The following is a 19,387-nucleotide window of genomic DNA, read 5'->3' on the forward strand; positions in this document are numbered from 1 at the left end:
CCAATGCATTAGTGTTGATGGGATAGCATTCGTCATGTTTCGTGCCCTTAATTTATTTAATATCTTCCTCGTTTTATCATTTTCCTCCAAAAGATGCTCAAATTTTCAAAATTCGATAATACGATCACATACCTTTTTTCCTAATATTCGCCTTACAACGTGAAAAAATTAAAAATTCAACTAAAATTTTGAAAAATGAGAGGTGCAACACGAGGACTCCTCAAAACGTCACTGAAAGGTAGGAAAAAATTAAAAATTAAACTAAAATTTTAAATAAATAGGGGTGCAACACAAGGACTTCCTAGGAGGTCACCTATCCTAGTAATACTCGCACCCAAGCACGCTTCACTATGGAGTTCTGATGGGATCCGGTGCATTAATGCTGGTATGATCGCACCTGTCTTGTCTCGCGCCCTTAATTTATTTAAAGTCTTACATGTTTCCCAAGATTCACCCTTGCGGTGCGGAAAAAAATAAAAATTAAACTAAAGTTTAAAAAAATGTTGCGGAGTTCTGATGGGATATGATGCATTAGTGCATATATGATTGCACCTGTCATATTCCGTGCCCTTAATTTATTTAAAGTCTTTCCCCTTTTAACATTTTCTTTCAAAACATGTTTAGAAATTTCAAAATTCGATAATACAATTCCAGTCCTTTTTTTTCCCAAGATCTTCCCTTACGATGCGAAAAAATTTAAAATTAAACTAAAATTTTGAAAAATGAGGGGTGCAACACAAGGACTTCCTAGGAGTTCACCCATCTTAGTACTACTCTCACCCGAGCATACTTGATAACAGAGTTATGATGGGATCTGATTTAGTGCTGGTATGATCATATATGTCATGTCTCGCGCCATTAATTTATTTAAAGCCTTCCACCTTTTATAATTTTCTTCCAAAAGATGTTCACAATTTTCAAAATTCGATAATATGAGCATGGATCTTTTTTCCCAAAGATCTTACTCTCTTACTGTGCGGGAAAAAATAAACTAAAATTTTGAAAAATAGGAGTGCAACACGAGGAGTTCCCATGAGGTCTCCCATCCTAGTATTGCTCTCGCGTAATCACGCTAAATTGCGGAGTTCTGATGGGGTCTGATGCATTAGTGCTGATATGATCGCACTCGTCATGTCTCACACGCTTAATTTATTTAAACCCTTCCCCTTTTTATCATTGTAATCGCCATTCTTTATTCCTTTTTATTATTATTATATATAAAAATATAATAATAATAATAATAATAATAAAATATTATGTTAGTTGGGGTTATAATAACCCCAACCAACTATGTACCAACCCCTTTTCCCTAAAAAGCTAGAATAAAAAAACTCTTTCTTCTTTATTTTTTTTCCTCTCATTTTCTTTGCTTCTGTTTGGGGGATCGTTGTTTGCTGAGGGAGTGGCCACCGTTGAGTGGTGGTCGTCTTGTGAGAGAGGCCATCTCACGACTAGGCAATTTCGGTTGTTGGTGCCCTGTGGTGATCTCGTGGGGGCTTTAGTCCAGAACAAGGAGAGGTAGAAAAGCTTGGTCACTTAGACCTTTGTTTGATCTTCCTTGGTCAATTCGGGCGTCGGTGGAATTTTGGGTGTTCGTCATTGAGCAGCCAAGACATGGTGGCCGGTGTTGAGGCTTGTTTTTGAGCCTTCTCGACCGCTGAAGAGGGAATAAAAATAGTGAGATAGAAAGGGAGCGGAGAAGTTTTTCGACCGTTCAAGTAGTTTTGTCGATTCTCCTCCGTCGTGGTCAAGGTCACCGATTGGTGTAGGTTAGTCACCGTCCCGGTGGCCGACGTGTGAGGGTCGGTGTACGATAACAGAAGAAGCTTTGGAAGCTTCTTAGCCAGACTGTGTGTGCATGGGGGAATATTTTGATTTTAAGAAAAAGGGTAAATCATGCCTAAGCCCCCTCATTTAGTACCTCTTTTGTTTTTTGGTCACCTGTTTTAGGGTAAAACTACACTTAGATGCCTCCACTTCTGTTGTGTATTTGCATCTTGGTCACCATGTTTTTGTATTTTTATTTGTTGTGATTTTAACCCCCTCTATTTTATTTTATTTCGATTTGGTCACAATTTTTGCTATTTTTATTTATTATAATTTAGTTGTTGTTTTATTATTTTATTGCATTTTGGTCATATGTTGGTTGCTTTGTTTACTTGCATTTACATTCAATTACAATGCCCACCGGTATTTAATTATGTCCGACTTTATGCGCTTCTTTATTTTTATGTATATTTGGTTTTGTTTTATTTTATTTTATTTATTAATTAACCATTAACTTTTATTTTATCGCTTCTAATTATTATACGACTTGTGGTGACTCGATCCGGGGTATGATCCGCATTATTATGGTTCGGACTCTGTTAACTCCTAACTATTAATTTTTTATTAATTTGTTTGAATTATTATACAATCTTGCAGTGACCCGATCTGGGGTATGACCCACGTTATTACGATCCGGACTCTACTAATTTCTATCTCTAACAATTGTTTATTTATTTATTTATCGCTCCTAATTATTATATGACTTTGCGATGACCCAATCCGAGGTACGACCCGCATTATTATGGTCCAAACTCTACTTATATTTCTAACACTAACCACTAATTACTAGCATCTAACCACTAACCGCTAAATTTTATTTATTTTATTTATTTATATTTTATTTATTTGCAACCCCCTTGGGGTACAACTTGCAACTATTTACGTTTCGGGTTAAATAATAAAAATTAATACTAATATTTTATTTTATTTCTCTTTTATTTTTGTATTTAATTTTATGTACATTTAAATTTTTTCCTTTTATTTTTCTTTATTTAATTTTAGTCCTTACGTTTTATTTGCTTTAATTTTCTATCTTTTTATTTTTGTCCTTGATTTCTTAGTACTTTAATTTTAGTCCTTTAATTATTGCGTCTTATTTTTTGTTTATTTTATTTTAGTCCTTTTTGCCTTGTTATACAATTTTCTGCTATTTTTTAACTTAAGCACTTTAATTTCTTTATTTACATTTGTAATGTTCATTTTAGTATTTATTATTTAAGCTTTATTATCTAGCACTTTAATTTTTGTAATGTTCATTTTAGTATTTATATTTTGTTTGCCTATTTAACGTAATACTTTTATTTTAAGTATTCGCTTGTTAATTAGTTAAAGTTGTATTTCCAGCATTTAATTTCCATTTTTGCTTTAATTACCCTTTTTTTGTTTCTAATTGGTATTTTAAATTTACTGTCCCTTGCATGCATTTCAAATCATAATAAACATTTGCATTAATTTACTCTATTATATAGTTATTTATTATATGTAGATTCCTTTTAGTATATATCTATTTATTACTAGGGATTGCTTTTCATATGTTTACCTATATATATGTACGATATTTTATTGTAATATAACATTGAATGCGTTAGAAATATATGTTTGTTCTGTACATTATTGGTTATAACTCCGTGTAGCATTTAAGTCCAAGCTATGACTATTTATACATATGAATAGGTGTAGCACTTTAGTATAATATATATAGTATGACTTTAAACAACAATATGCATATAGTAGGTGTATTTTATACTTATTTTAAGTATGTATATTTATAGATATTAAAGATGTTTTATTTAATATTGAATTCTTGAAAGAAATTATTATATTCTTTTCATTTCAGTTAGAAAGAGAAATATTGTTCTTAAAGTATTTTAGGGATTATTTTCTCTTTGATTGGAAATATTGAAATATTTTTTATTTCTCCTTAGAATTTTCCATTAAATAAAAATTGTATGGTTGAATTTGGAATAATAGGATTGTAACTTAAATTTATATTTGAATTCTTAGATTTCCACTATTAGAGACAATTTATAATCGACGAGTACCAATTTTGGACGTTGTGGAGGTGCTTATCCTTTCCCACACGTAATCGACCCCTGAACCCCTTTTTTATTACAAAAAATAATGAATTTCTGGTTACACGTAGATTGATGCATCTTTTAAAATGATGTTTTTCTTAAAAACTCTTTTAAAAGACAATTTTTAGGTATTCAACCTAACTAACTCAAAAGGTCGATGGTGACTCCAAAATATTTGTTCACAAAATAGAATATTTCACAAATAAGTCGAAACACGTAGGTACAAGTTTTTTCCCGTCCCGGCGAAAAATGATGTTGACAATCATTTTCTTCCAAAACATGTTTAAAATTTTCAAAATTCAATAATACAATCCCATACCTTTTTTCCCAAGATCCGCCATTACGGCACATAAAAAATTAAAAATTAAACTAAAATTTTTTTAAAAAAATGAGGGGTGTGATAACCCCATAGAAAAGTTGTATTTTGTGCCTTTTTACTTAGGTTATTGGTTGTCTAAAAGCTCATGTCATAGAATTTAAGGTCATGTATTTGCATTTGGTGGTAATGTTTTGTTACAGCGTTTATTTGTTGAAAACTGATGCTGCTGAAGAAAGGTCTTGTTCTTTTGGTGTTGTGCAGGTGAGGAAAGCTTAAGGAGAAGTGGTTACTATAGCATTTTGGTTAAGGATAGTTGAAAGACTGCTGAACAAATGGAGAGAAAGAAATGTTGCAACAAATTTGAACAAATATGGGAGCATAAAAGACAAAATAGTAAAAATTATCAAGTTACCATGTTGTCCAGCCACACGTGATACACTGCCATGCTACCATATTTGGGACCACTTGCCAGCCTAACCTCCCATTGACGTGAAGAGTGTGACACCTTAGTGTACAAAGGGAATTTAGGGCTCAAAACCTAGAAAATTCCTACTATAAATACCTAAAGGTACCCTACAATTAAAATGACTTTGGAATGTGGCCTAAGAGAGAAACGAATTGAAGACGATTGCACCAACTTCCATTTTTCTTCCTTCTTCTACCTTTTTCCATGGTGTCCTCCATAGAAGAGATTCGAATGGGGTAGCAACTAGGACCTTGAGAGAGGCTAGCTTGTTAAGGCGGTTCGCGGCGGTGGAGCTAAGTGTCATGGCAACAGCTCATTTGGGAGTGTTCTTGTCCTTGTGCTTTTATTTATTATTTTATATGGGTTTGTACTTAATGTTGATGATGATGGATGAATTTAGCCACACCATGAACTAAATTATTTGGTATTAGATTTTCTTTTGTTGATTTTTATTTTGTGTTAATGGATGGTTGAATGGTTTCTATGTTTAAATGTTGTTTTGCTCATTTTTTTATTTTAAAATGCGTAGCATTGTAAGAGCTTTCGATAGATAGCCTTTTGCTTAGTATGGATTCCTAATATCTAGAGAGTTAGATTAGATCGATGTGAGCAAATGAGCTAAACTGGGATGGTGAGGTTCTAACCCGTATTAGAGATAAGAAGAGGGTTTTATCGAATAAAAGAGATAAAGCTTATTCGATAGTCTAGTGTTGTAGTTCATGCCGAGATCTATTTTCGTAGCATTAGTTTTATCAGGTTCATTGCTAAAGATAGTTTAGGAGAACTATTAACAAATCTTGTCGGGCAACATACTCATAGGAAGCATAAACCATTCTAGACTCATAAAATTAATTTCCATAGAGAATCCCGCCAATTACCCCTATAGAAGCTTGACTGTGTGAGGTTATCAAGTCTTATTCCATTCTCCAGAGTTCAGTTACTTTTGTTATCGCATTCTCTTACAGTTTACTTCAATGTTTAACATAAACTTTCGCCACAATATTCTTCATAGTTTGTCACACCATGCTACTCCAATACTTGCCACAACATTTCCATACTCATTCATATAAAACGTTTGCCACAACATTTTATTCATTTCTCTATACCATCATATATATACATAGTTTTACTTAGTGACACTTTATTGATATAACTTGCTTGAAAATCCCTCCAATCCATGTGGAGACGATACTCACTCACTATTATATTAATTGTTCAATTATGTATACTTGTATATATTTGTATGCCACAACACAATACATCACACACGCAACAGGGTGCAACATAAGGACTTCCCAGGAGGTCGCTCATCTAGTCCTACTCTCGCCCGAGCACGCTTGAGAGTATAGTTATGATGGGATCCGATTTAGTTTCGGTATTATCACACCTATCATGTCTCATATTGTTAATTTATTTAAAGCCTTCCCCTTTCATCATATTCTTCCAAAGGATGTTCAAAATTTTTAAAATTTGAGAATATGATACTTGACCTTTTTTCTAAGATCTATCTCCCTTAAAATGCAGAAAAAATTAAAAATTTAACTAAAATCTGAAAAAATAAGGGGTGCAACATGAGGACTTTCTAGGAGGTCACCCATCCTAGTATTACTCTCGCACAATGTAACATCCTCACTACCGGGTTAGTACTAAACTGTAAAACTTTAGAATTTGGTGACTAAAGCAGAATAATTGAATAGTATTGTAATTTGGTATATGATTAAATTGCAAGGAAGATGGAATTGAAGGACAAAATGGTCAATTGCAAGTAATTAATTAATTTGGTTAAGTATATATGGAGGCCACGTGTATGAGAGGAAGCAAATATCCAAGCTTCCAGACATCTCTTCTCCTCCTTTCTTCTTCGTGCGTGTGAGTCAAGGTTAAGGTAAGAATTCTTATTAGTTGCTTATTAGTTGAAATTTAAGTTTGGTTTTGATCATTAGAACATAATTAAGCTTAAGAAAAGCTTAATTTATCTTAAAACAACAATAAGAAAGGTATATGAAGGATTATAGAAAGGAAGTAGAAAAGTGAAATCTTGATAGGAAAGTATTAAGTAGATTTCTATACCAAATTTGACTTGTCATCAACTTAATTAAGACATGCAAAGTGTTAGAATTAGATTTAGAACATGTTGGAATTTGAGTGAGATTCTTGAATTCTATGTGAAGGATTGGATTTTGAAGTTTAACAGGTATTGAATGGGTATTAATTAGTTTAAGTAGGTGTATAAAAGAATATTAGAGGAGGTGAAATATGAAGTGTTGAGTAGAAAATGAAGTGATTTTCGTGCTCAAAATGAAATTTCTGGGTTGTGCGCATCGGTACATCTTCAATGGGTACCGATACACTCTCAAATAAATAAACATCGAATTTAATAAGTGCATCAATGCATAGGGAGTGCATCGATGCACCCATTAAAAATGGAAACATCGAATGTGATTTGTATATCGATGCATAGTTAGTGCATCGATGCACATGTTAAGGAATGTATTGATGCACTACAGAGTGTACCGATGCATACCTTAAATAAAAAATGTAATCAACCTTTCTTCTAGACTAAGGAGTGAGCAATTAGAGTATATCAATTAGAATACTGATATGGATCCATATATGTTTATATAGATAATAAACGTAATCCTATTCCGGAACAATCGAAGGACTAGGAACGATTCAAAGGAAACAAGGTGAAGGTGAGTGCATACTATAGGTACAAGTTAAAGGAAATAAGACTTGTGATAAGTATATTTCCTAAATTAATTTCATAGTCTAATAGTTATGAACATGCATACATTATAATCTTTATTAAACATGCATAAGTCATATATGTTGACATATGATTCGATACATGTTATATGATTCATGTGAATGTACTCAATCACTTATGTTATATGATATGAGATTAATGGTTACATGCATATGGGAAATGTGATTACAAAGGAAATGATACAAGTATATGGTTATATGAAATATAATACTAATGCCCATGTTATGTAATGTGAGAGCTATAGGTATAGTTGGCATGCCAAGAGTCGAGGGTTTCATAGGTCCTTCGGGACAACTCATAGGTCCTTCGGGACATATATTCACAGGTCCTTCGGGACAAATCTCATATGCCACTCAGTGGAACTTATGTGAGTTATGGTGACAGTAGATTTGCACAACCTCTATGCACTCGAATTCCTTAAGTTCTCAGTATATACATGGGCCTATAAATAATGTGAAGAGTGTGTATTTCATTATATGTTATAATATCAATATTGTTTATAATGAATTATATGAATTGATATAGAATTTCGAATGTTATGTTGCATGTTCACATTCATAAGAAATGCATTATTATAAGTTTATGCCTCACTAAGTCTATTACTTAGCGTGTAAGTGATTTACGCATAGGTACAAAAAAGCAAGAAGGTCAGTCCTAGTAGCAGTAGAGTAGCATATCATAGCTTGAAGATCAGATCAGAAGCCCCTACACATTATGTTTGTTTATGTAGTCTATGTGTTGGCAAGTAAATAGAGTCGGTTAGTACTTAAGCTCTGCTCAAGTTGTAATGTTTTGAACTTAATGATGTAACATATTTTTATGTTAATAAAAGTTTAAATTTACTATGGTTTTATAAATGTACGAGCTTTGAAAAGTCAATATAACACCTCAGATTCGTATTCAGGTCAGATACAGGTTGGGGGTGTTACACGCAAGCACACTAAACTGCGGAGTTCTGATGGGATCTAATGCATTAGTGCTGGTATGTTCGCACCCGTAATGTCTTGCGCCCTTAATTTATTTAAAGTCTTCCCCTTTTATCAATTTCTTCCAAAAGATGTTCAAAATTTTCAAATTTCGATAATACAACTCTAAACCTTTTCCCCCAAGATTCACCCTTACAATGTTGAAGAAATTAAATATTAAACTAAAATTTTGAAAAATTAGGGGTGCAACACGAGGACTTCCTAGGTGGTTAACCATCCTAGTACTACTCTTGCCCAAACACACTTACCTACATAGTTTTGATGGGATCTAGTGTATTAGTGCTAATTGTTAGAGTATGCCCAAAGACCAATCATGAGATGATTGTATCGATATACTTTATTTACCGTGTTTATTGAATGAAGGCATTGCCATTATTATTTTTAGTTATATTTATGTGTCTTAAATAAACTGAAAGATAATAAAGTCCATATGATAATATGATTATTATTAAAAGATCCTTGGTCGAGTATTATTATAGGCATGGACAATAATAATAAGTTCCAGGCTAACATGTAATTGATTGATGACAATGATTTTTCATTGACATAAGGATGCATACATAGAGACTACATCACAAAGCACTTCATCCTTGTACCTTCTGATTGAAAAAGGAACTAGAAATTGCTTTGTCATATTCTATTGAGCCACTGTAGTTTGTATAGTGTTGGATGCGTCAAAGTCTTTAAGCCTGGTTTGTCCACCATGATAGTACTTGCTATAGTCGTGCAACTTCCACCATCTATGATCATATAGCACAGTTTACCATTGACGTAGCACATTGTATGAAATATGTTCTCTTTGTTGTTCCTCATTCACCATTTGAGTATTCAAGAGTCTCTTAACATCTAATAGCTCTCCATCAACAACATATTCATTATCAACAACAGTATTCAAGAGTCTTCGATGTTAATAATTAAATTTTTCTAGTAGACATTTTACTACAAGTGACTAGAAAGGAGAAACATGAAAAACTAAGTGACCATTTTATAATATTTTGAAATTATATGAACAAAAGAAACTAATAATGAAGATATTATTTGAGTAATATATATAAGGGTAAATTACAAATTTGGTAACTGAACTTTACTCTCTCTTTTATTCCACTCATAGTACTTCAAATCTTTTCAAATTTCTCACTGAACTTAATACATTAGGTTTTTTTGGTCACTCAGTCGTTTCCTCACTAACGGTGTTATGACGAGGCTTTTTTTGTTGTTAACAAAGGAGTGAGCAAAAAAAATCCAATGCATAAAGTTTAGTGATTAAATTGAAAATAATTAAAAGTATATTGAATGAAACAGGGGAGAAATAGAAAGTAAAGTTCAGTGATTAAATTTGTAATTTACCCTTTAAGTTCAGTGAGGAAACTGAAAATATTTAAAGTACAATGAGTGAAATAAAAGAGAGAATAAAGTTTAATTACCAAATTCGTATTTTAGCCTATATCTAAAACATAAATGAAATTGAAACGGACAAACAAAAATGAAACGGTGTTAGAGTTGGAAAATGGGGTAATTTTACCGTATGGCAGCTTAATATATGACTAAAGAAATGTCATGGAAGTTTGAAGGGAAGTTGTTTCGACTTAATTCCACAACGGACAAAATATTACTTTTTTCTCCATGGTCGTCGCATAGATGTACCCTAAATAACCATAGTAACTAACAACGCAAAAAGTCATGCTTCAATTTCCTATTATGGTGTAGTGGAATAGATATACCTAATCTCACGTTTTAAGATGTAATAATTTAAATTAATAGTGCCCTTAAGAAAATATTTTTTCTATAATATATTTAAATTTAAATAATTATGTCTACATAATATATATATTATTAATAGATTTATTTTTTAACAACATACTATTAAAAACACATGACTACTTAATCTACAGAATTGAAAAGACCTTGATGTATAACTGAAGTGTCCGTCTCGGTTTTTTTTATATGAGATTCAAGAGCTAATGAGTCTTCCTCTAATTTTTTTTATATGATTTCTACTTTTTATATTTATATTGTATCATGGTAAATCCACATCATACACTATTATTAAATATCAAGTAGCTAAAATTTACCATTAAAATAAAAATATATTTGTATCAATTAAAATTAAACGTGTTGATATAAAAAATATTTTAAAAATTAATTTTATAAAATTTAGATTAAATTTTATTAACAATATTTTGATGAGAATATTTAAATTTAATTAAATAAATAGTTATATAATTTATGACAAAATATGTTTATAAAACTTCATCAAATTGAGCTCAAGACTGAAAATTTCTATCTATAACTTAAATCAAATTTCATATAAAAAATATGAATTGTTAAATAAACACATTAAATAAAAAATAAATTTTAATAGAAATGAATTTGTTTAATATTAAGTTTAGATCATTTATTTTTTATTTTTCATGTCCAAAAAATAGAAAATAAATAAATAAATTTATTATTATTACTATTATGGACAATTATAATATCTAAACATTTATACAAAGTACTGTTGTGATTGACTTGAATAATGTTTTAATATTTAAATCTTAACTATTAATATTTTAATTGTTAGGATAATTTAATTAATATATTTAATTGAAAAGTTAAATATTAAACAAATAAATTATACAAAACATTAATATATTATTAGAGTAAGCTGCAAAATAAAAAATTAAATGAAGAATATAATTTTTCAATAAATTATGAAATTAAAGGCTTTTTAAAATTTTAAAATTTTAAAATTTATATAAAAAGTTAAATGTTTAAATCAATGTATACGCTGACCATTCGGGAAGTTCTACCGTGCGACTAGGAATGGCAACGGGTCGGGTTCGGGGCGGGTTTTGCTCGCCTGTCCCCGAAACCCGCCCCGAACCCAACTCCGAAATAAATCCCCGTCCCCGACCCCGACCCAATCCCTGATGAATTTTTTATCGGAGCGCCCAGTCAGGGATTTTTTTTACCCCGTCCCCGAACCCGACCCGAAATATTATACTTAAACCCGAACCCGAAAATATTTTATATATATTAATATAAAAATATAAAATATATATATAATTATAAAAAATATAAAATATTATATATATATATATATAATCGGGACGGGGATACCTTGCCCCGAACCCGAACCCAACCCGAAAAAATCCCCGATACCCGACCCGACCCGATATCATTCAACCCGACCGACCCAAACTTGATCGAGTTTCCCCGTCGGGTTCGGGTCATACTGTCATCCCTACGTGCGACATCCTTAATATATAGCTAAGGAAAGACGATGCTGGTTTTGTTATTATTTTTTAACAAAACCGGTAAAAAATTACCTAAAACATTATTATTTCTACCTAAAACATTAATGTATTTTAACATTTCCGCTAAAGTGCCTAATAATAATAAAATCGGTAGAAAAAAATAACAAAAGCGATAGCACTTTACCGGATATGTTAACAAAACCGATAGAAATAATAATGTTTCCGGTAATTTTTTACTGGTTTTATTAAAAAAAAATAACAAAATTGGTATCGCTTTTTCTTAGCCGTATATTAAGGCTGTAGCACGTGAGAATTTCCACAACAGAGAAGTTCTACCATGCGACAGCCTTAATATACAGCTAAGGAAAGACGCTATCGGTTTTTTCAGATTTTAATTTTACCGTTTAGATTCTTGAAACTTTTAATATATTTTTTAATAAATTAAATTTAATATTTATAAAATTAAATATTTTATTATATTAAAATATATAATTTTAATCGTTATAAACTTAATTTACCTTTTAATAATAAAATTTAATTAGTTGAGAGTCAACAATATCTTAAATTTATAATATAAAATGTAAATATAAAAAAATAACGATTATATGAGAGACAAAATTAAAGTAAAACTCTTCAACACTTGAATTTCATAAAAAAAAAATAAACATTAACATTAACATTTCATTTATCTTTATATAAACTAATATTATGAGTTTTTTCAATTTATGATGTCAAAGTATAGTTTTGATCGAACTTTAGAAAGCTGCCGTTGATAAAACGTACTTTTTATTATTCTTTCTTGATTGAATTATCATTTGAGATTGACACATTTATAAAACATATATTTTAAAATGCTTAACTACACGGTTGATCACTTATCTTTGAGTTTTGTTCACTTTTTGTCACTGATTTCAAAATACATAAGATATGATCACTTATATTTTTTATTTAAGCAAGATTAGGTCACCCGACCTAATTATCGTTAACATCAGTTAAATATTTTGAAATATTCACACATTTGGTTTCTGTTATTTACATATTCTCTCAATTTAGTCATACTTTTAAAAATTAAAATAAATTATATATTTTTAAATGAAAATAAAAATGAAATATTTTTAAATTAAGTTAATAGTAAAATATATTTAATAAGTTAACATAAAAATATTTTAAGTTAAAATATATATTATATTATATATATTCAGGTCACGTGTACCCGTTTCATATATTTTTTATATTTTCTTTAAATTATATATATATATATATATATATATAAAAGTTATATAAAAAATTCTAAAAAAATATATAATATATATAATCCACACATAAAGTTTAAAAATTCAAATTACATAATTGAAATAAAATTTTATTAAAATTTAAAATAATGAAATATAATTAAATTTCAAATGTTTTGAACTTAAAGTAAATACTTTAAAAAATAATTTAGAATGTTAATGTGAAATAATTTAAGAAATTAAGAATTTAGAACGTTATGGTGTCAAAATTTAAGAAACTAGGATTTTTTTAATGTTAGAGTGAAATAATTTAAGAATCATGAATAAAAATTTAATATAAAATGAAAATGAAAAATAAAAAATAAAAAATATATAATAAATCGGGTACTGGGTTGGAGGGTACCCGGTTAACTAACATTTTGTAACCCATGCTCGACCCGGAAACCTGGTCAGATACCTGACCTGAAAAATCATTTTTTTTAATTACAAATACATGATCTTTTTATTATAAATACCCGATATTTTTTAACTGGGTCAGCGGCTCGAAGGGTCAACTCAACCAGATCGGGTATTTTTGAACAACCATACTGGCATGACATGTGGTATCGTTCGATTGGAGGATTAAATTTATTTTAATTTATTAAAAGTATGACTAAATTGAGAGAATATATAATAAAAGAGACAAATATTTAACTTATGTTAAAAGGTAATTAACTTGGGGTGACCACAAATTATTTAAATAAAAACGAAAGTGACCATATCTTAATTAAATAAAAACAAAAGTGATCATATCTTATGTTTTTTAAAATCAGTGACCAAAAGTGGACAAAACACAAAGATAAATTCTCATCCATGTAGTTAACCCTTTTTAAAAATATGATTAACTTAATATGTTTTTATCATATGTGTTAATTTAAAAAATATAAACACTACATATGCATAAGTATGAACATTTATTATCAAATGATTAAGGAACTTTAAATAGATACAACCTTATAATCACCTCATATTTATAAAAAAAAATTACACGAATCAAGCGAACTGAGCGGTTAGAAGAGGTTCTAGGTTTGATCATGAGTTATTTAACAATGTTTGTGCATTTATTATGAAATAATTAAGAGTATTATATATTACCTTGTAATCACACATACTAATAAAAATATGATAAATTACGTGTTTAGTATCTAAGTTATCGATTTTTTTCCGTTTTAGTACTTAAATTGTAATTTTTTGAAAATGATACATAAAGTTTAGTTTTTGTTTTATTTTAGTACTAATACTCAAAATTTAATGTTAAATTTTAATTTTTTTTAAAAAACATTTAGGTACTAAAACGGATCAAACTGATAGTTTAAATATTAAATATGTTTAGTTTGTAACGATGGTGATACTAAAATGAAACAAAGATTAAACGATAGGTATGATTTTAAACAATCGAAAGTTTATGTATTAAAATATATCAGAACTAATACGTTACGTACTAAATGTCTAGTTTACTTTAATAAATAAATAAATAAATAAAATTTTAAATATCGGTATTTATGTAAATAGCCCAGAAAAGGTCAAATATTATATATATAACAGACTAAACTCAAATTATTTGCGAGTGTTTTCATTAAGGTGGTGTTTGTTTTTGCAGAGGTAAAAGGTCTGCAGTCTGCGAACCACATCTACAGACATATGCAGCAGAAGAGGAGGACCAAAAGTCTGCAGTCTGCAAGAAGAAGACTGTTTGTTTTTTAACGTCTGCAGACTGCTAAAATAAACTGAAATATAAATAAACTGATTTTTTAAACTTAAAAGAGTTTTGCAATACTGAAATTTAAATAATTTTAGTTTTACAATACTGAAATTTAAATAATCCATACAACTACAATAATTAATTTTTTAAAATAAATCAATCTATATTTTAAAATAAATCAATTTATACTAATAAATTATTTAATAAATAACCTTATTAAATTAACGTCTGCAGACTGCTAAAATAAACTAAAATATAAATAAACTGATTTTTTAAATTTAAAAGAGTTTTGCAATACTGAAATTTAAATAATTTTAGTTTTACAATACTGAAATTTAAATAATCCATACAACTATAATAATAATTTTTTTTTAAAATAAATCAATATATATTTTAAAATAAATCAATCCATACTAATAAATTATTTAATAAATAACCTTATTAAATTAACGTTTGTAGACTTCTAAAATAAATTAATTTTTTAAACTTAAAATAATTTTACAATACTAAAATTTAAATAATTTTTATTTTACAATATTAAAATTTAAATAATCAATATAACTACAATAATAAATTTTTTAAAATAAATCAATCTATATTTTTTAATATTCTTTTGAAAATGTTAAAAGAATTTTGAAGACATAACGATAGAAAGAGGAATCATTAAAAGAATTTATCTTCTAAAAAAATAAACTGTGTACGAAGGAAAACAAACACCACCCAAGTTTAGCTTGCTCCATTGTTTTCCCCTCCCTGCTAAATGATCTTAACAATTTCCCAAACTTTCTCTACCCCGTTTGATCTCTGAGAAAACCAAGGAAAACAACAGGGAAACTTCCTTCTTAAAAATTTACACAACCCTCAATTACTTCCCTACCTCTCTGTTTATGGGATCCCAAAGCTAGCTTAAAAGATAGGTTCTTTTAGTTTAGGAGTTTGATGTTGATGGTTGTTGCAACTTGCAAGAGCGTTCGGGGATTTTCTTTCAAGCTCTTACAAAGCATGGCCCGGGAACGAAATTTCTTTCGGCGTGGCGTCGTTTTCTTGCTTCTTGTCGGGCGCGGCTTTGAATGACTAGAAAACTGGCCGAGTCAACCAAAATAAGGTCGGTTAGCTGTCCAACGTGTGAAATATCTTCTCCCAGAATTCTCTGACTATTCTATTTACCAATGTGGTGGCTCCGCTGCTGTTCATCGAGGCATTTATCCTTTCTCCTCATTTTTTGTTCTTTCTTTCTTTTTCCTAGGTGTTTGTTTGGTAGGCGATAAAGTTGTTGAAGACAAGAGAAATATTCTTGTTGCGAGTCTGGGATCTGGGTTAACATCAAACTTTTAACTAATTGGTTAAACCATAGTGAAGGTATGGATTTTGTGGTTCTTTTTGACAATTAAATGTGATTAGAATCTAATTGCTAGTTGTTTGTCGGCAATGGTTGGGTTCTGTTCTTTAATTTACGCCGTACTATAGATTTGTATTGACGATGATACAAAAACAACTCTCTTCCTTAATTTTGTTGAAATCAAATAATGAAATCCTGTCAGGCTTTGGATTTCAGTTTCCTGTTTTTCTTTGAGCCTTTTCATTAGATCCTTTGCAATCCGATGAGCATAGTTTCTTCCATAAAATTTATAGTCTTTCCTAATTTGGATGGTGGAATGATGTGTGTTTAACAGAAAAAATTAGGAATCCTTAAGCAGAAACTTTCTCCGGGAAGTCCTAAGAAGACAGGCTCCGCAGAGTTTATACTAAGTCCCAAATTTCGATTGATAAGGATTTAGTAGACTCCAGTGACACCTCTGGTGCAGAGGGTAAATCAAATGCTGGTCCTTTAAGGTGTGATGCAAGGGATACAGATGTGGACTGCACTGGCAAAAGTAGGGAAGAACCTAAAATTATTGCCGATACTAACATGAGCATGAATAAGGATAAAATAGCAAGTTCGATCGGAAGAGAACACGAGGGTTTCGATTCTGATTTTGGATATACTAGTGGATCACAAAGAGAAGGACAGATATCAGAGTGGCAGGTTGGGAAGCAAGAAGAGATGGATGGTTTTCCGAGAATCCCAAGAACTGATGCTGAGGATGTGCGATTTTCAATTTCAAACCATTCAGATGAGGGCACATCGGACCATCTTTTGGATTCTTTGTTTAGGTATGCTGAATCATTGAAGGCTCAAATGGACCGGGATGGTTCTGGTAGAATTCTCCATGATGAGGATCGTGCTAGGCTTTTGAGGAAGCTAGATGAGCTAAAGGAGCAACTCAGTCGGGCTTGTGTTGTGGTTGATAAACCAAAAGAGAAGGTTCCAGTTGATGGGAGGGTTGCTCCTCCAGAGTCATACGAGGGTGCTGATTCCTGGTTTCCAAATGGTTCTTCTGGATCACAAAAGCCTCCAATACCTTTCTATGGACTTGATAAACATGCTGATAGGGCAGAACCCTCTTACTTCAGTCATTTTCCGAAACAGTTCGCTTACCCCGTTGGAAATGAAATGACTCGGCATGGATTGTATCCTCCGACGCATAATCCAAACTATGTTCCTGCATACGGAAATGCGTTTGGACCCCAACTGCTTGGAAGAACTTCTCATCAGTTGGCTGGGGCATCCGAGCAACAGCCACCTCATCCATACTTTCCTAGAGAGAACATTGACAGTAATCGTGACGCATTCATGCAATATCTGCAAAGTTCGGTGTTGCACCATGCAATATCTGCAAAGTTCGGAGCAATTCGTCCGGGACACTATTGGTAAGGTTACATTGGTTTTCTTTCTGATCTGTTTTCTGTTTTTTTTCAATAGTTTTAGCATGCCTATCATATGATAAATGTGAACATTCACATATAAAGGAATAAATTCAAAGGAGGATTATTTTATCAAGCCTGATAAATAAAACCTGCTACTGATATTACTTGATCTTTATGTAATCAGGTATGATTTTCGAGCTGGATTCTGGGGTGTTCTGGGCGGACCTTGTCTTGGCATAATTCATGTAAGATCAAATAATTCTTGCGTATATATTAACAGATACACGTATCTGTCGTCATTTGATTTCTGCATGATGTTTCTCAAATAAATTTCTGTTGCAGCCATGTATCGAAGAATTTAACTATCCGATGCCGGGAAATTGTGCTGGCGGGACGACTGGCGTTTTTGTAAATGGGAGAGAGCTCCATCAGAAAGATTTGGATCTGCTTGCCAGTAGAGGGCTTCCAATTGATAGAGATAGATTTTACATAATTGAGATATCAGGCAAAGTGTTGGATGAGGATACTGGTGCAGAACTACATAGCCTCGGCAAACTTGCCCCAACGTATGTGCTACTTCTGTCTTTTTTTACTTCTTTCTAACGTTTGGTTCATCTCCTTTTTCATGGGAGTTCTTTAATAAAATTGTGAAGGAGTCGAGTTCGAGTGTTGCTGAGCTTGACTCAACTCGAAAAATTTGAAGTTGACATCGATTCCAAAACTCGCAAATTTAAAACTATCGAGTTCGACCCGAACTCGAAATCAAAAAATGAAACTTGACTCGAAAGCTCGCTAATTTAAAATTTCAAGATTAACTCAAAATCGAAAATCAAAGCTCGACTCGAGATTGAAAAAATTTGAATTCGAAACATACTCAAATTTAAGTTGATTGAAACTAAAACTCGAGTAGTTCGTGATCTGTCTATCTTATTTACAATCTAGTCCTTACTATGATAATATTCCTGAAGCATTGTTGATGTGATTTTGAAACAGTGTTGAGAAAGCGAAGCGTGGTTTCGGCATGAAAGTTCCTAGAGCAGCGCATAGAAGTTTTGAGTCGGTCTAAAATCAAATGCAGAAATATGCGTGGTTGCAGAACTGGTGGACGTTGGATGGCCCTTGACGAATAACGATGAGGTTTCTGATTTATTATTTGATAATTATTCTAAAATATCAGTCCGTAAGATGCATTTGTATTTATTATGTAAATTTAAAATCAGGAAAAACAGAAGCACATGGTTCCAGAAACAAGTGGTGGACATTAAATTTGCTGTGTCAAATTGTTTCTTTGCCCGCCTTTCATTTATGCCTCCATCACAACTATCAACTACATTCAACAAAGCAGGTGTCATGTGATTACCTGGTCAATATTCAATTTAGATTAATTGATCAATAAATAAGATGTCGATGTTTATAAAAAAAATTTGTTTTGTCCTACTCCTGTGTTGCCCAAACCTAAGGCTAGAAAAATTGACCCAAAAAGTCAGGTAGATGAAAAAATTAGCTTATTAGATCATCTCAAAAATTAATTTTAGATATACGGCAAATATTATAGTGCATGATGAATTCATCGCGCCCATATGATGAGTTTGTCCAAATAATATTTTTTATTCAATCTCATCCCGATTAAGTGAAAAGTTTCAATAAAATATATATATATTTTTAATTTGTTGTCACGTTCGAGTGACAAATTTTAATAAAAAATATATTTTAGAATTAATCAATTTGATCACCAAGAATAATTTAATTCTTAATTTTTAATTAGGTCCTAATTTCAATTTAATATAACAAAATGTTGTTTAACTTGGTACCCGCATACCTTGTACCCGATTTATTATATATATATATATATATATATATATATATTGTTTTTTTATTTTATATTAAATTTTTATTTATAATTCTCAAATTATATCACTCTAACATTCTAAATTCTTAATTTCTTAAATATTGTCACCATAACATTCCAAATTATTAATTCCTTAAA

General features: G+C 30.8%; 1 protein-coding gene, 1 non-coding gene and 1 pseudogene across 2 annotated transcripts; 1 reads left to right on the top strand and 2 right to left on the bottom strand.

Moving 5' to 3' along the window:
* Window positions 1–280: 280 nt before the first annotated feature.
* On the bottom strand, window positions 281–399 carry LOC120157383. The gene has a single exon (XR_005519134.1). It is a non-coding gene; the product is annotated as a 5S ribosomal RNA (ribosomal RNA).
* Window positions 400–1,009: 610 nt separating this feature from the next.
* On the bottom strand, window positions 1,010–1,128 carry LOC120157384 (annotated as a pseudogene).
* A 14,250-nt stretch (window positions 1,129–15,378) lies between these two features.
* LOC120157381 lies at window positions 15,379–18,699 on the top strand. The gene is made up of 6 exons (XM_039168523.1): window positions 15,379–15,757; window positions 15,899–16,011; window positions 16,326–17,403; window positions 17,585–17,645; window positions 17,743–17,966; window positions 18,394–18,699. Exons 3-6 carry the CDS (start codon window positions 16,562–16,564, stop codon window positions 18,464–18,466), a joined length of 1,200 nt encoding a protein of 399 aa, XP_039024454.1. The 5' UTR covers window positions 15,379–15,757; window positions 15,899–16,011; window positions 16,326–16,561; the 3' UTR covers window positions 18,467–18,699.
* The last annotated feature ends 688 nt before the right edge of the window (window positions 18,700–19,387 follow it).

The sequence above is a fragment of the Hibiscus syriacus genome, unplaced genomic scaffold (assembly GCF_006381635.1).
Source record: "Hibiscus syriacus cultivar Baekdansim isolate YM2019G1 unplaced genomic scaffold, ASM638163v2 tig00111250_pilon, whole genome shotgun sequence".
NCBI lineage: Eukaryota > Viridiplantae > Streptophyta > Magnoliopsida > Malvales > Malvaceae > Hibiscus > Hibiscus syriacus.